Source organism: Mesoplodon bidens (genome assembly GCF_964165515.1).
Source record: "Mesoplodon bidens genome assembly, contig: HAP1_SCAFFOLD_398, whole genome shotgun sequence".
Taxonomy (NCBI): domain Eukaryota; kingdom Metazoa; phylum Chordata; class Mammalia; order Artiodactyla; family Ziphiidae; genus Mesoplodon; species Mesoplodon bidens.
Genome location: NW_027672143.1, coordinates 175,841 through 198,542, shown reverse-complemented (window position 1 = coordinate 198,542; position 22,702 = coordinate 175,841). Strand labels below are relative to the sequence as shown.

Here is a 22,702-nt window from a genome sequence, read left to right as displayed (position 1 = left end):
AATTTAAAAAAGTAATTTGTGATTTTCAAGCTAATGAACACCTAACAATGAAATTTGCAAATCTACATTTGGAATGTATAATTCTTTTGTTCAGAGGCAGTGACATTACAAAAGAACAAAACTTCTCAAACATTTCCCCATTTAGAGTAATGCTGACGGTGAGTGTCTGGTGGATCTCAGAGGGGCACAACTGATGATATATTTATCATGCTGCCAGTTTGCTAAGTGGTTTCATATTCACTAAGAAAAACTTGTCAATGAATACTGCAGAATAGACGTGAGGTCTCTGTGAGGTCTTTGTGCCAAGTCTCTGTGTGTTGTCTCTGGGTGAGATCTCTGTGTGAAGTCTCTGTATGAGGTCCCTTTGGAAGGTATCTCTGGGAAATCTGTTAAATCTGTGCTAGGTTTCTGTCTGAGGGTCTGTGAAGCAACATGAGGTCCCTGTGTGAGGTCTCAGTATGTGATCTCTGAGAAAGGTGTTTGCGTGAGAAGTCTCTCTTGAGAGGTGTGTCTGTGAAGTCTTTGTGTATTGTCTCTGGGTCTCTCCATTTCTTTTTTTCTTTTGGTCTCTCAATTTCTTGTCTTACTGTACCTTATGGAAGATGGAGCAGCAAGAGAAGGGCAAAGGGACTTGCTTCTTTCTGTTTTCTTGCTGTTCCATCAGCATCACCTGTCTGTGGCACTCTCCCAGCAGGAGCCGAGAGGTCCAAGTCCAGCTTCCCCATATTCCCAGAACTCACTTCTGGGTGCCCCTGAGAGGACCCAGCAGCAGCCAGGCTCAGGTCCCAGCCCTGTCAACTCTTTCCTCTGGGTACCGACCTCTCCCACAAGTCCTGGCTCCACTCTCACTGCTGTGCCCATTCTGGAGGCTGCCTTGGGAATTGGGGCCCAGAGGTAGGGCCTGGCTCCAGGGAGAAACCAGGGGTGTGAGCAGTCCTGTGCTCACTCTGCCCCCTCCACCCCAGGTCACAGCATTTCCACGTGTTGAGGGGCCTGACAGGGATGGGGGATGGGGTCCATTTCTGTTGTCATCTGGATCAGGGGCATCAGCTGGAACAGAAATCTCCACACTGAGAAAGACACCACCTGGAGCTGTGTCCACCATGCGCCCTGCACGTGGCAGAAAGCACCAAATCACTCTAGAGAAATTCTTCCTCATCTCCCTGCTTTTCCATATGGATGGGGGTCAGGAGACAAGAAAAGCTGTGCCAGAAGCAGATCAGTGGAACACTCCTGGATTGCACCCGGCCCCATCCACTTTGCACAGGTCACCTCCACACCACCACAAATCCTGTCTGATTGCTTCTTCACCTGCCAGGCTCTGGGGTGATCAAGGACTGGGAGACAGGCAAGGCTTACTACACAATCACAAGCCAGTCCCCACCTCTCCCCTGGAGCAGTCCTTGGGCCATGTGTTTATGTGAAGGTCACCAGACTAGGAGTCACATCCCAAGTTCCCTAGTCCTGGCTTTTACACCTATTGTTAAGTTATCCTTTCTAAAAGTCAAGAGGAGATGATGTGTAAGCTTATTAAATATAGTATTAAGAGATTAACCTTCCCTGATTTGCTTTACTTCTATAAGTTTGACTTTCTGTTTTGACCTAAAGGTGGTTTCTCTAGGTCTGTGATCTTAGAGTTGGAATAGGGTAGAGACCCTGGGGTGGGGCCATGATGAGCTACTGGACCCTTAACTTTTCCTCCCCTTTAGGCCTTTAGATGGTGGTTGTATGTCAGGGGGCTGCTCTTTCAGAACTGCACATTTATGGGAATCTGGTACCACTTTGCCTCCTTCCTTGGATCCAGTGATTTTTCTACACCTACATCCCACCCTAAATTCACAGTGTTTGACCATCAGGTAGTTACTACCCACAGTCACACCCCTATTCCATTCATCCAAAACTCCTTCTCTGGGGTTAACATAGAGTGGAAGGTAGGTGACCCATGAACATAGCCATTCATTTATATGGGACTGGACTCAACACAGCCCTCAGCAGCCTCCCTGATACTCCCCTCACCTACACACACAGAGCTGGAAATGCCATCCTTGCTGCTGCTCTAAAGTATAGGAAAAACAGAGGTGGGGGAGGGTGATGCTGTACATTTTATTATGGCTAAGCTAAAAGGGGTTCATAGGGCATATCTCAATCCCAGCCTTCATCAGAGAGAGAAGGAACTCTTAAGAGCAGATGTTGTATATTCCCTACCAAGAGATCCAGGGGCAAGCTTTCTCCTGTTTCTGAACTCAGAGCCCATACTCTATTCCCCCCAAACTTCCATCCACTTGGCTCTGACACTTCCTGGAGACTGAATTGGAATCTCCAGCCCTATCGTGTAAACCTATCCACTACAGTTGCATAAAGTTCAAAGTAGCATAGAAGAAGGAGAAAGATTGGTTGAACCAGATCCTTGGGTGTGGGTTTCATAGGTTTTTCCCGTCTCATTGTTAGAGTAATTTTGGTTTGTGTAATGACAGTATTATAAGGTGCAATGAAGGGACACGAGACAAGGAGCAAGCTTGTGATGCTACTGTCCACCTCCCTCCATGCCCATCCCTTCTAGAAGACAAAGTGCACAGCACAGACAGCAGCCATTACACTATGCTTTTATTAGGAAAAAAATATATATATATATATACATGTATTGGGGAACACTAAATATCTTGGATGTGCTAATGAGAAAATCATTTTCTCTACATGGACTGAATTTTTACTTGGAGACATGTTTTCCTACTAAAGGGAAGACTAAAGAAGGATTTTACTGTCGACCAGGCAAGACACCTCCCCAAAGATGACAATGCCTTGGACAGTGTTGATGGCGGGCTGGGGCACCTGGAATCCTTGGCCCATACTGGCAGGTACTAACTGGAAACAAACCCTTCTTGGGGGGCAAGGATGGGAGGCACCTTAGGCCCAGGTGCTCATCTTCGAACCTTACACTTTTCAAACTATGTTGGTGTCTGACTTTCCTTTCCCTCATAGAACAACTCTGGCCCTTGGAGGTGGCTTTATGACTACAGGCTGTATAACCCATCATTCTCCCTTGCTCTGGGTAGGAGGTAAGCCTATGGTAGCAGAAACACCCACATACTGGGACTTGGAATTCCAGTTTGTGTTCATTTAACTTTGTGGCATGAAGTCCATGGTGAATTGCTCTTTTTTCTTCTAGGATCTGTCCAACAGCTGCCATGCGTGCCTGACCCTCAGCAGTCTCACTCTTCAAGATTGATCTGCTTTTGACTGATCCGTGACTCCGGGCAGTGGCTGATATGGGCTTTTTTTTTTGCAGAGCATCTCGACCATTGACTTTTTTCTTGGGGAAAATCCACTTTAAAAATAGCCTCATCCTTTTTCTGAAGAGGCTTTCTGGAGGGCTATGTTTCTTCTCTGGCATGCGCTGGAGACATCTGCTCCCAATAGAGTCCGTTATTCCCCTGACCTGGGCAGGGTGGCGCATACTTCCAGCTTGAGAGGTCCCTAATTCTTTAAACCTTTCTTCATGCTCTCCTGGTTTATGCCCCCTACAGTCCTCTCTTTTGTAAGTAGGGGCAATCATCTTGCTCTGGCTCTTCCATGAGTCTTGGAGTTTTGAAGTTTTGGGCTCCTGCTGCCCTAGGTTGCTCCTTTGGGCTTCCATAAGGCCACTTGGCTCCTGGGAAGCTAACCTGTCTCTGGTGGGGACTCTCTGGGGATGGCACTGAGGCACCTGAGAAGCCAAGTTGTCTGCAGCAGGGAACCTGTGTTTGGGAAAGTCCTGAAGCTGGTTGTCTGACTGTACCTTTACTTTGGAGTTAAACTCACTAGCAACCTCCATGTTAAGGCATGGCTCACCTGGATGTTGGAAAACAGACATTCTAGGTAGTAGGAAACTTTTACTGGCCCCTGGCACCTCTAAACTCCTCATATGTACATTTGTGGTTTGGGATTTTGTCAACACTTTGGTTTCCAAGATAACACGAGACTGTGGTTGAAGAGCAGGAGACTCCTTGGCCTCCACAGCCTCCCTGGCCTCTTCACCTCTCAAAGACTGGGATCCTAAGTTCACCTCCATCACTGTTACCCTATGGCAGGGGTCTCCTGAGGCCTGACCACCACTCTCCTCTCTTGGCTCATTCCTGACCATTGCTGAACTTGGACCTGGCTCTAGGCTGTCCCTCTTGACCCATTCCACAGTCTCACTCTTCCAGGTTCTGCCCACAAGGCTGAGTGTGAGGGACTGAGAAGGTGGCCTGCCCTCCTGTCCAGTCAGAGAAGCCTTTGAGGGCCCATGGCAGTCACCAGATGGAATCGCTCCCAGGGCACTCTGGATTTCCTTACACACAGTTGAGGGGACAAGGAGAGGCCTCTTCAGGGTAGGAACTGACTCTTCTGTTATCACCTTCTCTCCTGAATGAGCCTGAGGAGGTTTCTCCAGGAACTCAGCAAACTGGACTGTTGAGTGGGACCCAGACACACAGGTAGCTGCAGGGGAAGAGGCAAACTGCAGAACGGTGGAGGGTTGGAACTTTTTCAACTTAAAGACATTTATGGCCTTGAGGACCTTGAGGGGTAGGGTCCACCTGTGCTTTACCCCAAACCGTATAATATGTGCTTCCAGCACCTCTCGAGTGTCTGGATCAAGGAAGGAAACCCTACAGGAGGTGTTCATGCAGGGTTCCCGACCCTTCAAGCAGTGTCTTCCACAGGCTCCAGCAGGCACTGCTTTGCACGCCTCACCAGGAGGGTCTTGACATGAGAGCTGATGAAAGTTGTCCTTGCCAGGAAGCCTCCCCAGGCAGCTGTAGGAGAGCAGATGGGGCCAGGATGGCTGGACAGGACAGGCAGGGGTGGGCACCTGCAGCCCAAGAACCCTCCTCTGCCCCCACACTGACTTCATAAAGCTCCTGCTCTCCCTCACTCTAGGGCCTTAGCCACGCCCTCCCATGGCTCCCCCTCCCAGGGCTGGGGTCACATTATAGGCTCTGGGAGGAAGGACGACCCAGGAGAGAAGGGGAAAGATTCTTTACCTTTGCAGAAGTGAAACCAGGTTGTGAGTCCCCTCCAGTTCTTCCAGGCAATCTCTGCAAGCTGGAAATCAGGAGACTGGGTCATGGTGGTGAAGGCAGAGGCCTAAGAGTCTTTCAGGAGGCTGAGTGCAATGGCCCTTTAAGGGAAATCTTTGGAGGATTAGACTCTGGAGCCCAAGTATCAGTGTCCAAGGCCACATGTCCCTGACAGTGATGGTAAGTCTCATTTGAAAAGGGTTTGTCCTTTGCAAAGTGCTTCCACGTTAATTAGGCTCAGGCTCTGTTTCCTGAGGAATAAGCTCTGCCACTGGCATCCTCAGAGACCGTGAAGCTGGGCCCTCAGGGTTAGGAGAGATGGAAGCTAACTCTCGGGGGCGCGCAGGGCTGAATGGCAAAGGCTTACCTTTCAAAGATCCACTTTTCTTCCTACTCCTGCTCCTCCCCTTCAGCTCTACTTGATGCTGAGAGAGAAGAAAAAATGAGGGGCGAACACCCAACTCTCACTGTCCTCTATCTAGGCAAGCTGTGTTCATGAACAACATGACTTTCTACATTTAACTAAAACTCTGTGGGTTTTCTTCCCCTTTTACTTATTTTTAAAGTGGATAACAATATTTTCAGTTTTTCTTCTTTGAAGCGTGCAAAGGTTTTTTTTTTTTTTTGCGGTACGCGGGCCTCTCACTGCTGTGGCCTCTCCCGTTGCGGAGCACAGGCTCCGGACGCATAGGCCCAACGGCCATGGCTCACAGACCCAGCCGCTCCGTGGCACGTGGGATCTTCCCGGACAGGGGCACGAACCCGCGTCCCCTGCATTGGCAGGGGGACTCTCAACCACTGCACCACCAGGGAAGCCCAAGAAGGATTTTTTAAGTTTTAATCACCATAGATTTCTTCTGTCACTGTTCCTCTGATCAAGAAACACACACATTCTCAGACCTAAATGTCCACGTGAGCTTTGTCAGATAGGATTCTGCTTCCCAAGGCCAGACCTCCACTCCAGCCTCTTCTCTCAGGCTCTCAGGGGCTCAGCCCCAACACAGAGGAAGGTCTCACTTGTGACACCCGCTGTGGGTAGGTGGCTGGTGAACCAGGGCTCAGGGGTCAGCCTTCCTGCAGAGATTGAACTCTTAGTAATCCAGTCCTTGACCATTATTAGTCACTGCATTTGGGACTTGCCCTGGAGCCCTCTACCATACCTGAACTCCTGGTCTACGATCTTAGGCTAGAAATCCTCATGCCCACTCTAACCCCTCTCTGGCCTGGCTTTTCCCTAGAAGGATGATGTTCTATACTTTTCTGAGAGTTCCCATCTCAGGAGTCTCTCTAGGTGGTTTAGAAAAGTGGAAACAAGAATAAGAAAAAAAGAGATAATCTCTGCTGGGATTAAGCCAAAGGTTTCTTACCTTCCTGATGTTTCTATGTTTCCTAGGTGGTGCTAAGAATGGATTACTCTGGAAGCAGGGGAGTAACATTAGGAAGAGCACCAGTCCACACAGGAACCCAAGGATGATATTAATCACCCAGGAAGTTGGGCTGCATCTCAGCCAGATAGCAACAATGTTTTTCGAAGAAAAGAGATTCTCCATCTTCTGAATTGCATTGCTGCCCTCAGGCAACAGAGCACTGGGAGTTCACTTGATGGCAGAACCCCAGGCCTGCATCACAGAGCTGTGGCCTTGTCACAAAGGGCTCCTGAGTGTGGGGGAGGGGCAATAAGAGAAACAGGCTGAATCACTGCCCCGCCTTCCCATCCAGACCCACAGACACCTGCACCCTCCTGGGGCTTCCAGATCCCTCCTTCCAACTACTCTCATCCTGTCAGAGAGACCTTAGCCAATTTTCTGTTCATTGCATCTGGAACCTGGTTCCTTCATCCATTAGAGACCTTTACTTGAGGCCCACCAATTTGATAACTCTTGAACATCTTAAGCTGACCCTGGAAGACTGGCTGTTTCACAGACATTTTTACTCAGGATTTCCTTTGTCCTCAGCTCCAACTTTCCCACATCATGTTTGTGTCTTGTGTAAACCCAGGGATAGAACTTGAATTTCTTTTACACTTATTTAGTTTTGTGAATTGTGAATAGTGTATGTTTTGCCTCATTTTCTATCAGAGGGAACTACACACAAAAATTAAAATAATTTATTTTTCAAAATTCATAAGTATGAAAGAATGATAAATAGTTATGTAATAGGGAAGAACAAATCTGACTCCACATTAGATCTTTTTTACTTTAATCTTTATGCTTTGTTGCCGGAGCTAACTCTGTCCATCCCTGTGACCCAGGCTGGCTCTGCACTTTTTGGAAAACAATGTTGCCTATAGCCTGAAATATACAGGATAGCCTATTGCTAAGGCTCTGACTTTTAAGAGCCCATTCATGGAGATAAAAAGTTGCAGAACAGAGAATAATAATTGTTTTGTTGGAGGTTTACAGGAACACGTGACCTGACCAGGATCTGACCCATCTGGCCAGCTGCTAGAACAAAGGATCCAACACCAAGATATTTGCAACAATTAGCCATGCCCCTCCCTCACCTTGCCTTTAAAAAGGCTTTGCTGAAAGCCTTCAGGAAGTTTGGGGTTTTTCCTGGGCATGAGCCACGTGTCTTCTTGCATGGCACTGTGTAAACCTTTCTCTGCTCCAAATTCTGATGTTTCAGTATTTAGCCTCACTGTGCATCAGGCACACAGACTTGCATCTGGTAACAGTTAAACCTTCAAATGATGTTTTTGTAAGTTTATAGTGTTTATAATTCTGGAGTTAGTAAATCTTTAAACTGCACAAAAACTTTTGGGACACACTGCAAACACGCACACACACACGTACTCATTTTCCTTAACCAATCTAGTACTTTCAAATCCAATAATCCATAATTTTCTACTTAAAAAAAAATCTTTCATATGTTGTCTCAACCCAACTTCTTAGTTTGCAACGATAAGACAGTCCCCACTCTCCAGATAAATTTTGAAATATGTGGTCTTAATCCATTAAGGCTGCTATAACAATATACCATAGACTGGGTAGATTAAAAACAACAGACATTTATTATTACAGTTCTGGAGGCTGGGAAGCCCAAGATCAAGTCACCAGTATGGCCACCTCGTAGTGAGAGCTCTCTTCCTGGTTCACAGCTGGAGCCTTCTCTCTGTATCCTCATATGATGGGAGGAGGCTAGAGATATCTCTGGAGTCTCTTTTATAAGGCACTAATCCCATTCATGAAAGCTCATAAGCACTTTTGCATGGCCCCGCCTCCTATCTTTAAGAGGTAGGATTTCAACATGTAAATTTTGAGAGAACATTAACATTCAGACGTGCACTCATTCTATACCCGGAAGCTAGGAATGGGTTAGGGGAGCCAAGGTCCTGACCCTAACGGGCTGTAGGGTGAAGAGTAGGACTAGGAGTCAAACCCTTGGGGCTGAGCCAGGTCTTGAGCAGCCTCTTCAGATATTCCTAGTGTGTTATGTATGTATTCTCTTTTCTGAGTGTGCCTTGCCTTTCCTGCCCCATCCTCCCAGGCCCCTGAAGCTTCAAGTCCAGCCTGAACCATATAGAAAGGGAGCTTTGAGTCTTACACAAAATTCCCTTATGACACCACTTTCTATCCCTTAGCAGTAACACAAGATTCACTGAAGGATTCACATGGTAAATATGTCTTAATGCCCCATGAGGGCTTTACAATAATGTGTATTCTCTGCTTCTTGGTCATAATTTTATACAGTTTTAGTGGGAACGTGAGCATGTGAGTTTATTTGGCTATATTGCCATGAATGTGCACTTTCACAAACATATCTCCTACATCTACTATTTTTCCTACAGTCTTTTCCTCCCATATGATATTCTCACCTTAATTCAACCTTTTATCAAAATTTAGACTTAGGTCTGTCACCATGTGGACATGCTTTGTAACAAAATAGCTTCAACCGAGGAGGTCAGTGGAAGGCCTGGACCAGCTATCTTGGTTCCATGATAGTAAGCAAAGGATCGCAAACTCCCATGTTAAGCTCAAGCAGAAAGCAAAGTTTATTTAAGCATAGGTACACTCTCAGAGAGGGAGAGAGAGAAGGAGAGAGAAAGAGCAGGCTGTTTCTGAGAACAGGCTATTTCAGCGAAGTGAAGCAGGCCCAAAGCAAAGTATATCGAAGCAAAGGTACACTCTCAGGGTCGGGGGGGGGATGGGTGTACTGTTTCTGCAAATTGAAAGCACATTCCTAGAAAGGCTTACGAGTGCTTTTAAGGAGCATTTTGCAGAGAGGTGGGGGTGAGTGACAAGGATCATTATTTGATTGACAGTCCTGAGCTATGTAACAAGCTTTCTGCTGCACATGCTCTCATCCTTGAATCCCCAAGAGATTCCTACTGGGTGGGGGGAGGGGCAAAACCACATGTAATTTATTGTAATTATGGTATAATGAGTTTGGATTTACTATAGGTTATGCGCCTGTCTGGTCTGGGCATGCACAGCCTGGAGAAGTCCCCTGGTGTTGCTGTGCCTCTCTTTATCAGGATAAGCTGCCCACCACCCGACCATAGTTTCTCCCGTTCTGGGTGGAGTCAAGGGAGGGTCCCCAGGTGGCTGCGTGTGACTCAATTTCTTCTTGTCTTTCACACCACTGTCACCTCCTTGCTGCTAACGTCTCACTAACTACCTAACAGGTCTTCTTTGCATTCATATTTGCTCTCTAAATTTTCTCTATGACTTTATTTTCAATATGTTTTGTTTGATGGGGTTTTTTTTTGAAATTTAAAAATCTTATGATAACATTTATCTTGATTTATTTAATTATTGTTCTACTGTTATTGATTTCTGCCATCTTATTTTATGCTTTATTTTCTACATTTTCTTTAGTGTTTCTTTTTTCCCCTTCTTTGGCATCTTCCGTTTTACAGGTCAAGGGTACTTATGTTTGTTTGACATTTGGGAATTTTTAATATTGTAATGGTTTTATATCTTGAATTATGTTAATTTTCTCCTCAATTTCTTACCCGTGGATGAAAAATATTCCCTGCCATATCCGTAGACAAAGGATGTTGCAGTCATCAAGTCAGACGTCAAAGCAGGAACCCTCAACTGAGCACCTTGAGGGGATTCGGGATGGAGAAAAACAGGGTACTGATTCTAGAGTTAAGGTGCATCTCAAAGGAATGATTTCACGGAGCCCAGATTCTTTCATCTTCTCATACATAGAAAAGTGCTAAAGTCCTTAACTTGAGAGGTCTAGTTTTCTTTAATTAATAGTAATCTTTTGATGTTCTGACTACCTGGTTTTGGTTGACTCCTCCCTTAGGTCTTCTGAGCAGTTCCTCAGAGTGATCTGACAGGCTGTGTTCTGGGCTTAAGTCCTCAGAAAATCTGCCAAATAAAACATAATTCTCCTTTTGGGTTGTGCATATTTTTCAGTCAGCAGTCTTGGCAACCAATGAAGGGGCCCAGAGCAGACTTTTCTTCTTTGCCTGAACTCTATGAGGATCCAGAGTCCTGGCGCCAGCAGAGGCTTCTTGGGCCTGTCCGCTTTCTCAGAGTGTCCAGACGAATTTGGGTGAGTATCTCCTGGTTCTTGGATCTCCAGTTTTGGTTGATGATCCTAAGTTTTATTCAGTGGTGTTAAACTCTTCTCTTGAGTAGTAGGTTATCCTTGAAACTTGGTTTCAAGAAGAAGTACCTGGGTCACCCTCAGTGAAAGACACTGGGAAGATTTTTACTCACTTTAAACACTGAGAGCTTATCCTCAGTAGAAAAACACTGGGAAGACTTTTGCTCAAGTGGGTTAGCCTCACTTAAAAGACACTGGGAAGATCTTGCCCAGTTTAGACACTGTGTGGTTTATCCTCAGTTGAAACACTGGGGAGACTTTGCTCAGGTGAAAGACACTGAGTAAAGTTGGACTGGGTAATTAGGTGGAAGACTAACCTGTCTTCCTTGAATTGGCTACTTTAATAGAGTTTGTCAAAATAAAAGTGATCTTCACAAATTGAACTCAGAATGGGGAACTTAGCTTTCAATACAAAAGAAAAAGGAACAACAGATTTCCAGCCTCCAACGGATATCCTGGCCAGGTTTATGTACATACAAAATTTACATTTACAAGTGCTTACTTACTTGGGACTTAAAGAAAATCTTGCCCTAAAAATGACTAAGATAGGACTCTTTTATTGCATATGCAGTTAAGTTAGAAAAAGCTGGCTTGATAAAAACATCTTTTCAGAATTCTGACTTCAAAAAAACAAAAGGCTTTCTAGGGGAAACTTGCATTTCTCTTCCTGTGTCTTTGAAATGTAAGTGTTCTGATATTCTTCAGAGTGTGTGTGTGTGTGTGTGTGTGTGTGTGTGTGTGTGTGTTTTGAGAACTTGGTCACTACCATCCAAAAGTACTTATATGGTGTACATTTGGCAGCCAGTCAAATAGACTGGGATTCTGAGCAGTCTTTTGTCTGACTGTACGACTCTCAGGGGCTTTTTGCCATCTTAACCTTCATTGTGTCAGCCTGTACAACAAAGACCATTACTTTCTTAAACTACTTTTGGGAGTAAACTTTCTGGATCTTATTTAGACAGCATCCTTTACACTCTTTTGTGGGGAAGCCTCTTGCGTCTTATTGGTTTGAGTCACTATTAAGGTATACCTCATTTATGGGCAGATCATGGATCCTTCAAATTGGAGAAACTTCTAAATTGGTAAATTTTTAGAGAGCTCTCATTATAAACAGCTGTTTCATTGGCTCCTATGGGGGGAAATGTGGGAAATTAGACATATAATGGTTAACCTAAAAACTCCTTTAGTTTCAAACAAACCCAAAAAATTGGTTTGGGAAACCTTATTTGTGGTCTCTGCTTCCCCTAAATGGGTCTTACAGATGCTAATAAAAACATTAGAATAATTATTGTTAATTAGGTTAAGTAACAGGGAAAAAACTGAAGGAAAAGTCTAAAAACTTTTTCCCAACAAGGTGAAAATTTTAAAGGGACTTCTAAATGAATAAGAAATCTTTAGATGGTTATTTTAAAGTGGGATAAATAAAACAGACATTAATGAGATAAATCAAAGATTGGATACAATACTACCTAAGATTGGATGGGCCAAAGGGATCTCCTACTTGTCATCAACATTAAAGGGCCAGACCCAAACAAGTCTGCCCTATTTACCCCAGTTTAAAATAAGTATATTTTATTACATATAAATTTTATACATGTAAAATTACACTGAGATACCTGACCAACAATTACTTGGGGCAAAAGTTAGACCAATTAATCAAGTTAAAAGATTGACAAAAGTGCCTGAGTCCCTTGGCTCAACCACTCTCTGGGGACCCCAGAGTCTTTATAAAAATTGGTATGTTTAAATGGGCATTGTATAAGATAATTACCTCTCTTTTGCCTAATTATATTGTGTGGGATAGACATGTTTCACTGGCAAATTCTTCCCCTGCTTGATATTACAAGACGGCATATGAAGGAAATATTAATTAAACATACTAAAGGAAACCAGTGGGATTACCTGAGCCTATACAATATAAAGTAAAAACTGACAGCTAATATTTAAGGGATAATAAAAATAAAGAATGGAGACTTTACTCTGGGTCTAATCTGTGCACTCAGAAAGAGGGTCTTTGTTGAATGCCTTATGCAAGTTTTGAAGGTATGATAAATTAAACCATAAAGTTCTAGACTATAGAATTCTGAAATTTCAGTCTAGTTGGAAATCTTCTCACTGATACAGAAAAGCAAATTAAAGAAAACGTAGTTGGGCAAATCAATCTTTCAATATTATTTAGGTGACAGGCCAGTTCTTTGGGGAATTAAAAGCAACTGTCTTTGTCTTGCAAATCGGTACAAATCAGAAATGTAAATACAGACCACAATGACCTGAGACTGAGCCTAATTAGCTAAATTAGGTAGAACCTGAAACCAAGGTTAAAAAAGGGGGACAAGTGGCCTTTTAAAACTCAAACTGCTGATTAGTCAGTCAAGAAGACGGAGGAGTAGGAAGATGTGGAGTTCATATCTCCCCACAAATGCATCAAGAAAACATCTACAATGGAACAATTCTCCCAGAGCGCCTGATAAACACTAGCAGAGGACCTCAGGCACCTGAAAGGACAAGAAAGATCCCCACGTAACCAGGTAGGACGAAAGAAAGAAGGGAAAAGGAAGAGCAGATGAAGTGGGACGTGACCTGTGACCCTGGGCAGGGGAGCGGAGCTGAAGGTGAGAAGAGGTTCCCGCATCTGGGGAAGCAGCGGGGAGAGAAGCTGGGGCAGAAGGAGAAATTTGGTGGCTCAGAGAACAGTGCAGCAGCCAGTCTGTGGCAGGCAGGAGAGAGTGAGGCCTACACAGATGGTCTGGCCACAGCTCTGCATGCCCCAGCCACTGGTGACCACTGGTGCACACGGGGGCTGAGTGTTGGAATGTGGGGTTTGAAGAGCAGACCCAGGAAGGGGAATGATGTTGGCTGTGAGGAGACAGCTCAAGGGGATAGGAGTGAGGAGCTCCACAACAAGGAATGCTCCTGGAGGAAGCCCAGACCAGCATAGAAGCAAAGTGCCACTGCTGAGTGATGCACAAAGGGCGGGGCCCCCATTGCAGCCTCTCTCCTCACACACCGGCCCCTGCCTCCACAGGCACTAGGAAGGGCTCCTGCCAGAGTGGCTCACATGCCCCCAGCCATCATCACCTCAGCACTCTCCTGCTTGGGTGGCCCATTTGCCCAGCTTGCCACCTTGACTCCCTCCTGCCTGACAGGCTCGTACATCCCATAGCCACCCAGCACCCTCTCACCTGGGCAGCCTGCCTGCCCTGATTGCCGCTTCTACATCCTCCTGCCTGACAAGCTCGTGTGCTCCAGCACCCTTGGGAGCAGACGCCAGTGGGTGGCCCACATGCAGAGATGGGGCTGAAACCACAGCTGAGTTCCAGGGAACATGCAACTAAGGAAGAAGAGCTGAAATCTCTCCTCATGGCTGTGCAAATCATGGCATTACACTTCCTCTGATGGCTTCCTAAATTCAGCACTTGGGAACATCCCAATGGACAAGTGCTCCTGCAGCTGAGACAGGTCTGGCTTTAGCAGCTGTGGGTTTTGTGGGCACATACATGCTGGGGTTTGGCCAGGCCAGAGTCTGAGCTGCCTCCATATCTCACATAGTGGGTCCAGGTACATAACTACTGCTGTCCTGGGACCTGACCTCAGTGGATCTGAGCCAGTGGCCTGGTGAAAATGATGCCTGAGTCACCAGGGCCAGTTGCCGGCATAACCATGGTTAAGGTGGGACTGAGAGCAGTACCAACAGCCGTGTACTTTGTAAGCCCACACAATGGGCGAAAGGAGACAAAACAGAGCATACCCACAGGTGAACACCTCCAGAGGAGGAATACTCAATGGCTTCTATCCCAGTGGGAGTGCTCCAGTCCTCCCGACCTCACACCGCAGATCAGAAACACAGCTAAGAAACAGATCTGACGGCCTCTACTCCAACGACTAGGGGTCAGAACCCAACCCTGACAAGGCAGTGACAACCACAGAGGAAAGGGAAATTTCTGCTGAATAAAAATCAAAATTAAGAAAATCAACAGGAAAGATCAAACTTGGAAAATGTTTGCAATATCAATATCTGGCAAAGAACTTATATACAGATTAAAGAATTTTTACACTTCAAAAATAAAAAGACAATCCAATGGGAGAAAATGGCAAAAATATATTTATGGATATGTTATATATATAAATGTAAAGTATATGTATCTATGAATATATGCCTATTGGCTATTTGCATGTCTTCCTTTTATTTTTAAGTGCCTAATTATATTTTTTATATGTATACACACTATTACATATAAAATAGATAACTAATAAGAACCTACTGTATAGCACAGGGAACTCTATTCAGTACTCTGTAATGACCTATATGGGAACAGAAACTAAAAAAGAGTGGATATATGTATAGTATAACAGACTCACTTTGCTGTACAGCAGAAACTAACACAACATTGTAAATCAACTATACTCCAATAAAAATTAATTAAAATATTTACATATATTGTATACAACATATATATTAAGTATATATAATTTATATATATTTAGAGATTGCTCCATCAAAGACGTATAAATTATAATTATAATGAGATACCACTACATACCACTATAATGTCTAAAATTTAAAAAACTGTTAATGTCAAGTTTTGGTGTGGACCTAGAGAAACATGAATACATTGTTAATGGGCTTGTAGCATGAAAGCTTTAAAGTTAAATATACATTTACATATGACCAAGCAATTACCTAATAGTTCATACTTATCCAAGAGATATGAAGTCTTATGTCACACAAATTTGTTCACAAAAATGTGTAACACCATTATTCATAATAGGTAAAACTGGATATGACCAAAATATCCAAGATTTTTTTTTAAACATCTTTATTGGAGTATAATTGCTTTACAGTGGTGTGTTAGTTTCTGCTTTATAACAAAGTGAATCAGTTATACATATACATATGTTCCCATATCTCTTCCCTCTTGCATCTCCCTCCCTCCCACCCTCCCTATCCCACCCCTCTAGGTGGTCACAAAGCACCGAGCTGATTTCCCTGTGCTATGCGGCTGCTTCCCACTAGCTATCTATTTTACATTTGGTAGTGTATATATGTCCATGCCACTCTCTCAGTTTGTCGCAGCTTCCCCTTCCCCCTCCCCATATCCTCAAGTCCATTCTCTAGTAGGTCTGTGTCTTTATTCCCGTCTTACCCCTAGGTTCTTCATGACCTTTTTTTTTTCTTCTTAGATTCCATATATATGTGTTAGCATACGGTATTTGTTTTTCTCTTTCTGACTTACTTCACTCTGTATGACAGACTCTAGGTCCATCCACCTCACTACAAATACATCAATTTCGTTTCTCTTTATGGCTGAGTAATATTCCATTGTATATATGTGCCAAATCTTCTTTATCCATTCATCCGATGATGGACACTTATGTTGCTTCCATGTCCTGGCTATTGTAAATAGAGCTGCAGTGAACATTTTGGTACATGACTCTTTGAATTATGGTTTTCTCAGGGTATAGGCCCAGTACTGGGATTGTGGGGTCGTATGGTAGTTCTATTTTTAGTTTTTCAAGGAACCTCCATACAGTTCTCCATGGTGGCTGTATCAATTTACATTCCCACCAACAGTGCAATAGGGTTCCCTTTTCTCCACACCCTCTCCAGCATCTATATGGTACTGGCACAAAAACAGAAATATAGATCAATGGAACAGGATAGAAAGCCCAGAGATAACCCCACACACATATGGTCACCTTATCTTTGATAAAGGAGGCAAGAATATACAGTGGAGAAAAGACAGCCTCTTCAATAAGTGGTGCTGGGAAAACTGGACAGGTACATGTAAAAGTATGAAATTAGAACACTCCCTGACACCATACACAAAAATAAACTCTAAATAGATTAAAGTCCTAAATGTAAAGCCAGACACTATCAAACTCCTAGAGAAAACATAGGCAGAACACTCTATGACATAAATCACAGAAAGATCCTTTTGGACCCACCTCCTAGAGAAATGGAAATGAAAACAAAAATAAACAAATGGGATCTCATGAAACTTAAAAACTTTTGCACAGCAAAGGAAACCATAAACAAGACGAAAAGACAACCCTCAGAATGGGAGAAAATATTTGCAAATGAAGCAACTGACAAAGGGTTTATCTCCCAAATTTAGAAGCAGCTCATGCAGCTCAATATCAAAGAAACAAACAACCCAATCTAAAAATGGACAAAAGACCTAAATAGACATTTCTCCAAATAAGATATACAGACTGCCAACAAACACATGAAAGGATGCTCAACATCACTAATCATTAGAGAAATGCAAATCAAAACTACATTGAGGTATCACCTCACACCGGTCAGAATGGCCATCATCAGAAAATCTCCAACAAGATTTATATGGGTGAACCAGTTTGGTATATCCATACAATGTCATATCATACAGCAGTAGAAGGATAGAATTATGAGGAATGCAACAAGGATGAATCTCAGAAACGCTATGCTGAGAAAAAAGCTAGACACACAAGAGTATGTACTTTATGTTTCTGTTTATATGACTTTCTAGAAAAGGAAAAATGAATCTATGGTGACAGAAAACATATCAGCAGTTGCCTGTATCAAAGATGGAGTAGAGAGTGACTGCAAAGAGGAAAGGGAAAACTGCAAAGGGGGGTAATAGGAAAATTGTCTACCTTGATGGAAACAGAGTTACAAAATATTTACATTTGTCAAAATTCATTAAAGTGTACATTCAAGTTAGTATATTTTTTATATTATACCACAATATATTTCTTTTAATAAAAATAATTATGAAGAGTAGGTAAGTGGGCAAAGGACCTGAACGCCAGCTTTAGCTATGTTAGAGCTGTAAAATCAAAAAAAGATCAAGTTGCCCCTAATTTAAAAACCAAGAAAATGCATAGAAGTTGAGGAATAGAGATTTTAACTTATTTTAAGAGTGAGTTTTCTAACAATTAGAGCTTCCTAAAAATGAAATAAACTTATTTTGAGTTGCAATTTCTTTCTCAGTGAGGACACTCAAGTACAAGATGACGATCATTTTTCAGGTATGTTGTAGAAGTGCCTTAGAGATTGAAATTTGCATTAACCAATACTTAAGATGATTCAATAACATCAGAAAATATGCTATATTTATATATGCTCTTTTATGGTAGAGTTCTGTCTATAATGTTTTCTAAAATATCCTTTGAATTAATATTTCCATAGTAGTCTCCAGTGCTGCAAATATAGGCCAGAAAGTTAGATCTGTGCACAGTCTATTTTTTAAGAAGCTTGTAATCTGGAAGAGAAGATAGACAAAAATGTTGTAGCAAAATGCAGTAAGTTTCATAAGAGATATCCTCATGCTCTTATACGACATGGAAGCAGTGTCACATTCTTAATATGTCATCTTTTTCTGAAATACTTCAGTATTAATTTCTAACAATGATAATAATTAATTAAGGCATGCATTATTTACGGAGAGATACTAGTTATTCCTAAAATATTTGGAGATTGTTTTAACATGAAGATATTTCTTAGAATACCTCCAGTAAAGTTCCAAAACGTGTCTTTCAAAGCCTAAATGTGTTTGTACAAGCCTGAAAACTCAAGGAAAAATGTGAATGTTGCTGATTATCCACCATTTAAAGTTTTCTAGGCTTTGGCATTTTTCTGTAAGTATAAATAATTGACTATGAACTATGCAGAGAGTTGTTTTACCTGAATTTCTTTGAGATCCATCAGATGTGGCCATTAAAATGAGCCAATCTCCTCCATTACAGCTACTCACTGTGCAGGCTTCTAGTCAAGCATTGGTGGAGATAGCGCAGCTCAATTTAAATTTAAAATTCAAGGTAATGTAACTAAACAAGTTAGTCCTATCCTTTTCCCCTTACTTTCCCTTAGAGAGTCTTTGAAGTTAGGGATTTGTAAAATGAAAATATTAAACCAAATTTAATAGCAAAATGTCATTGATATCATTAGTGAAACCAAGCCCAGTTTCCATTTACCCCAAAGTATAAATCGCCTATCTGAGAAGCAGTTCAAATTTAAGTCATGTCAGATTGGTGGTCTTTCTGAGTTTCAGTTTGGAGCTCTTATTTGAAGTCATTGTTTCATTCAAGAGCATCTCAATATCAATAGCAGGTTTTCTACTTCAGCAAAAGCCTTGATGTACATCAGTGCCATTGGGTCCAGAGGATAGCCTCTTTGTACGTTTTTTTCTCCCAGTCTCACTGCAATGTTAAAGTCACTGATATCACAGAGCACATTTCTAATCCTAACTATATGCCCTAATTTTGGCAGAAATCCACTCCTCCACTTTTATGCAATGTATTAACAACCAGAAATTTAATTGTATTTGTTGAGACTGTAATATCAACGTGAAGCATTCCTTTTTTGAAGCTCAAATTCTTAATACTTGCTTTCCCCTTTGCAAGAAATACTTACTCCTTTACTCCCTTGTCCCCTTAGGCTACCTACGTCATACATCAGTTAAGAAGACATTTCACAAGGGATGCCTTTCCTCATCCTTCCAGGTGAGAAAGGCTCCCTGTTCCATGGCTCATAGTACCCTGTCTATATTTACTACAATTAGTAATTATTCTTTAGACTGCAGGCTCTAAGAAATATGGACAATGCTTGCTTTTCCACACCTTGTATTACCAGCACCTAATGCAGTGCCTGGGACATAGTAGAAGTTCTATAAATATGTAATGATTGATGAATGAATGAATGAACGAATGTGTTAGTAACAAGATAAATGCATAAATCGTATTTGTAAAGCACAATACAAAGTAATTTCATAATATTCACCCACTTATTTGTACCTTTATACCCTTCTCTTCATTTATATATCTTAGAATTACTTTTAATTTTATCAGCAGGGATACAGGATTAAATGATGAAATTTTGATGAAATGTGTTAGAAATATTTGTGAGTGAGTAAGCACTATGCCATGGTGAGAGAGAGAAAAAAAAAAGCTATTGCTATATTCTTGACTCAAGTCATACTCAATATTATTTGTTACATATTATATTACACACACAAATGCATTCTCACTGGCATGGTATCACCTACATTATTATAAATTCCATTTCCTTCCCAATCCCTTTAAAGCCCATATCTGACCCTTAGACTTATTAAATTGCATTGTTTTAAACCACTTCTCCAATTTGTCAAGGTCATATTATGGTCATGTTGAATTTTGATCTTGACAAAGTATTAATCAGTCTTATCAACTAAAGAGAACTGTAAATTACTAAATCCACATGCGTTTCTATCATCCTAGACTTGATGAAAATACTAAATAGCCTCTGGCCCAGGATTGACCTCTACATATAAAACTTCTGTCCACTTTGGTTGAGAAGGAACTATAAGTGAGTTTAATTGTTCTACCTACTTTGTTTCCAATAAATAGGTCTCTGGTGCTGATCTCTTTTTATAAATTTGTGAATGAATTCAATTAGTAACATTTTTTATAATATTAATATTTAATGTCTGATTTCAAGTCGTGGATGAAAAAATGCTAACATCAATGAAAACTACTACTTGCCCAAATAGATTAATAATAGTAAGAACAGTTAAAGTAGATTTTAAATCTACTGTCATGTTTATTTACTTTCCTCAATTGTTCCCACTGTGCCACTTCCTTACTTTCTGAATATGACAGGTTCATGCATGACGTCCTCCTCTAGATGCTGTGCCATTAAGAAATCTCACTGATTATAATAGGTGATCATCTATGATGGATAATAAGATAAATATGCTTGTGCATTTTCAATCACAAATCCATGTCTTGCACAATGAAATGATTTTACTTGTTGCTTGATCACGGGGACTTCTTCCTCTGAATAAATAAGACTTGACTTTGCCTCTTTATGCAGTCATCTGTTCACAGTTCTGCCTCTCTCCAGTACACTGTGTCTCCTTAAAGACAAATGAATATTCATTCATCTTTGATCCCCATTGCTTAGCATGCATAGTAATTGTTCAACAAATATTTGTTTAATAAGTTAAACACCAATATGCCGTGAAGTAGGAAAATCTGGAGATGTGAGTGGTCAAGATGGGGGGTGTGATTAAAGGACCCCTCTGAATTCTAAGAACAACATACTTAGGAGGGAATGCATGAGTAATCAACGGGGCTGACTACTTGACAACTAGCATGTATTCAACTTTCAAATTCTATATTATAAGCATCCCTGAGTGTAATTTGAAATGGATAGACAGGAATTTTTATTTTATTTTTTCTAATGAGGAAGCAGTGTAGGTCTCTATTCTCATGGCCTCTGTTGCTTCCTATGAATATTTCTCCAATATCTTGACATAATCATTTTCAGGAAGCCAAGAGAGTCCAAAAGAAAATGATAAACAACAGAAATTGCTTTCATTTTCTAGTGTTTGGAAAAACATAAAAATAGGTTTAAGTTTTTCAAACATACTTAGATTTCATGAGATTTTACTTGGTTTATAATCAATATGATAAGATGCATCTATATGTATATAGAATCGTCATTCATTTTAAATTGCAAATAATGTGTATCCCCATGGCTGATTTGCAAACTGTCAATAATAAGAACCAAGCTTATGTCCTCCTAAGTCTTTTGTAGCCCCATTTTAACACATTTTCTGAAAGTTATTTCACTTCAACCACTCTAGAGATTTTCTAAAAAAACAATAGATGACTTTTTAAAATTTTCATTTCAAAATGAAAATATTAAAATATGCTACAAATTGGTGCAATAATGGAAGCTACAACTTACCATGTAAGTTTGTTTGTAATTGAGCAAAATATGTTCCAATAATTTTTGCACTGTATTTGCCTTTCTCTCTGTAATTACTAACCCTTTTTCTTTCACTATGGAATGTGAATGTTGATTTCTCATCTTCAAATTTGCCTTTAAATACATTTCTACCCCTATTTTTCTTCCATCTGGAAGCTAAGTTTTCAAGAGAAAATTTGTTTCCACAAATATTGAATGTCTTCATATTAGGAATAATTCTAATGCAACTACTTTGTATTTGGAAATGTGCCACTGTGTTTAGGAAGGCTAAACACATACTTTTGGGTAAGTTCAAGAAAGATTACTCCAATGATTCAACCAAATATATTTCAAGCATATTGATAAGAAATTTCAAACTAATTGTGTGTGATAGCCATCAATTAAAGATGTAAAATGAATGCCTGCTATTTTAAAACATAATTAAGCCAAGGAAAAGCTATGCATAACTAGCATGTTCCGTAAAGATAATTGGCTCACTAACTAAATTCTAACAGCCCATTCACATTTCTAGATTTTAATTGAAGAATGGATGGAAATAGTAAGGTGAGCTCATTGCCCAATACACATAAGCATGTGACAATTTTAATTTCTGCAGAGATGCCCATATCGTATGAAATCTTATTAATATTGTGATGGAATACAGTGAATCATGCTGTGAAAGAAGCACATATTTGACTGTTGTACATGTGTTCACACACACGCACACACACAAACACACAGATACACACACATTTCTTTTCTCTCCTCTCTATTCTCATTTCAGTCCCATTTTTCCTTTTCTTAGGTAACTGGTATCATGAATTTAATATAAATACTTTGAATCCATGCTTGAAGTTTTTACTATATGCAAATGAATCCATGAAAAATACATGATTGCTTTGAGTTTTAAAAATTTGTATACATGTCATCATGCCAAACATGTAATCTTGAAAATCATTTATCATGTATATAATTAATTATTTCGAGTGAAGTATTGCATTGCATCTTAAAAATAGTTTATATATGTCTTTTGTAAGCAGCAAAAACTGGAATTTTTGAATTTATTTTTATTGTCTCTGTGATCAAATGTATTGTGATTATTGATCTATTTCTCCTTTATTTTTCCATGTTTTATCCCTCCCGGTACTAACTTCGTTTAAACACATTTTTCATTCTCTTTTTATGGTCTACCTTTTTATGAATCATATATGAAGTATTCATTTTTAGTGTTTTCTGAAAAATTTGACATATATTTCTAACTTTAAAAAGTCTAAAACTAATTATCTCATCTTCCTCCTAAGCGGTTCATGGACCCCTCAAATTTTAAATCTGATCTCCAGTATTTCAGTATATTATCTAGTGTTTTAGTTTGACTTTGTATATACCC

At 41.1% G+C, this 22,702-nt stretch overlaps 1 protein-coding gene and 1 long non-coding RNA gene across 3 annotated transcripts in view; one reads left to right on the top strand and one right to left on the bottom strand.

Annotated features, from left to right (window-relative positions):
• LOC308610548 overlaps positions 1-10,806 on the top strand; it is a 29,221-nt gene extending 18,415 nt beyond the window's left edge. The window contains exon 3 of the long non-coding RNA XR_014014577.1: positions 10,412-10,806. This is a non-coding gene — a long non-coding RNA (uncharacterized lncRNA). The remainder of the gene's footprint in view (positions 1-10,411) is intronic.
• LOC308610547 (spermatogenesis-associated protein 31A6-like) lies at positions 2,588-20,473 on the bottom strand. Of its 2 annotated transcripts, XM_081259639.1 has the most exons (5): positions 20,207-20,473; positions 6,407-6,695; positions 5,407-5,464; positions 5,004-5,064; positions 2,588-4,775 (listed from the first exon to the last, which is right to left on the bottom strand). In XM_081259639.1, the coding sequence occupies exons 2-5, from the start codon at positions 6,587-6,589 to the stop codon at positions 2,756-2,758; spliced, it is 2,322 nt and encodes a 773-aa protein (XP_081115765.1). In that variant the 5' UTR covers positions 6,590-6,695; positions 20,207-20,473; the 3' UTR covers positions 2,588-2,755. The 2 variants fall into 2 exon arrangements, with proteins under 2 accessions (XP_081115765.1, XP_081115766.1); XM_081259640.1 differs by lacking the exon at positions 6,407-6,695 and having other exon boundaries at positions 5,004-5,140.
• Positions 20,474-22,702: the final 2,229 nt, after the last annotated feature.

Bases quoted from the DNA above. Each gene is read 5' to 3' on its own strand.
- LOC308610547 (XM_081259639.1), bottom strand. From the start codon at position 6,589: ATGGAGAATCTCTTTTCTTCGAAAAACATTGTTGCTATCTGGCTGAGA. The intron at 5,465-6,406 runs GTAAGAAACCTT...CTTCTCTCTCAG, and splicing joins AACATAGAAACATCAGGAAG to CATCAAGTAGAGCTGAAGGG. The intron at 5,065-5,406 runs GTAAGCCTTTGC...CCTGATTTCCAG, and splicing joins GAAAAGTGGATCTTTGAAAG to CTTGCAGAGATTGCCTGGAA.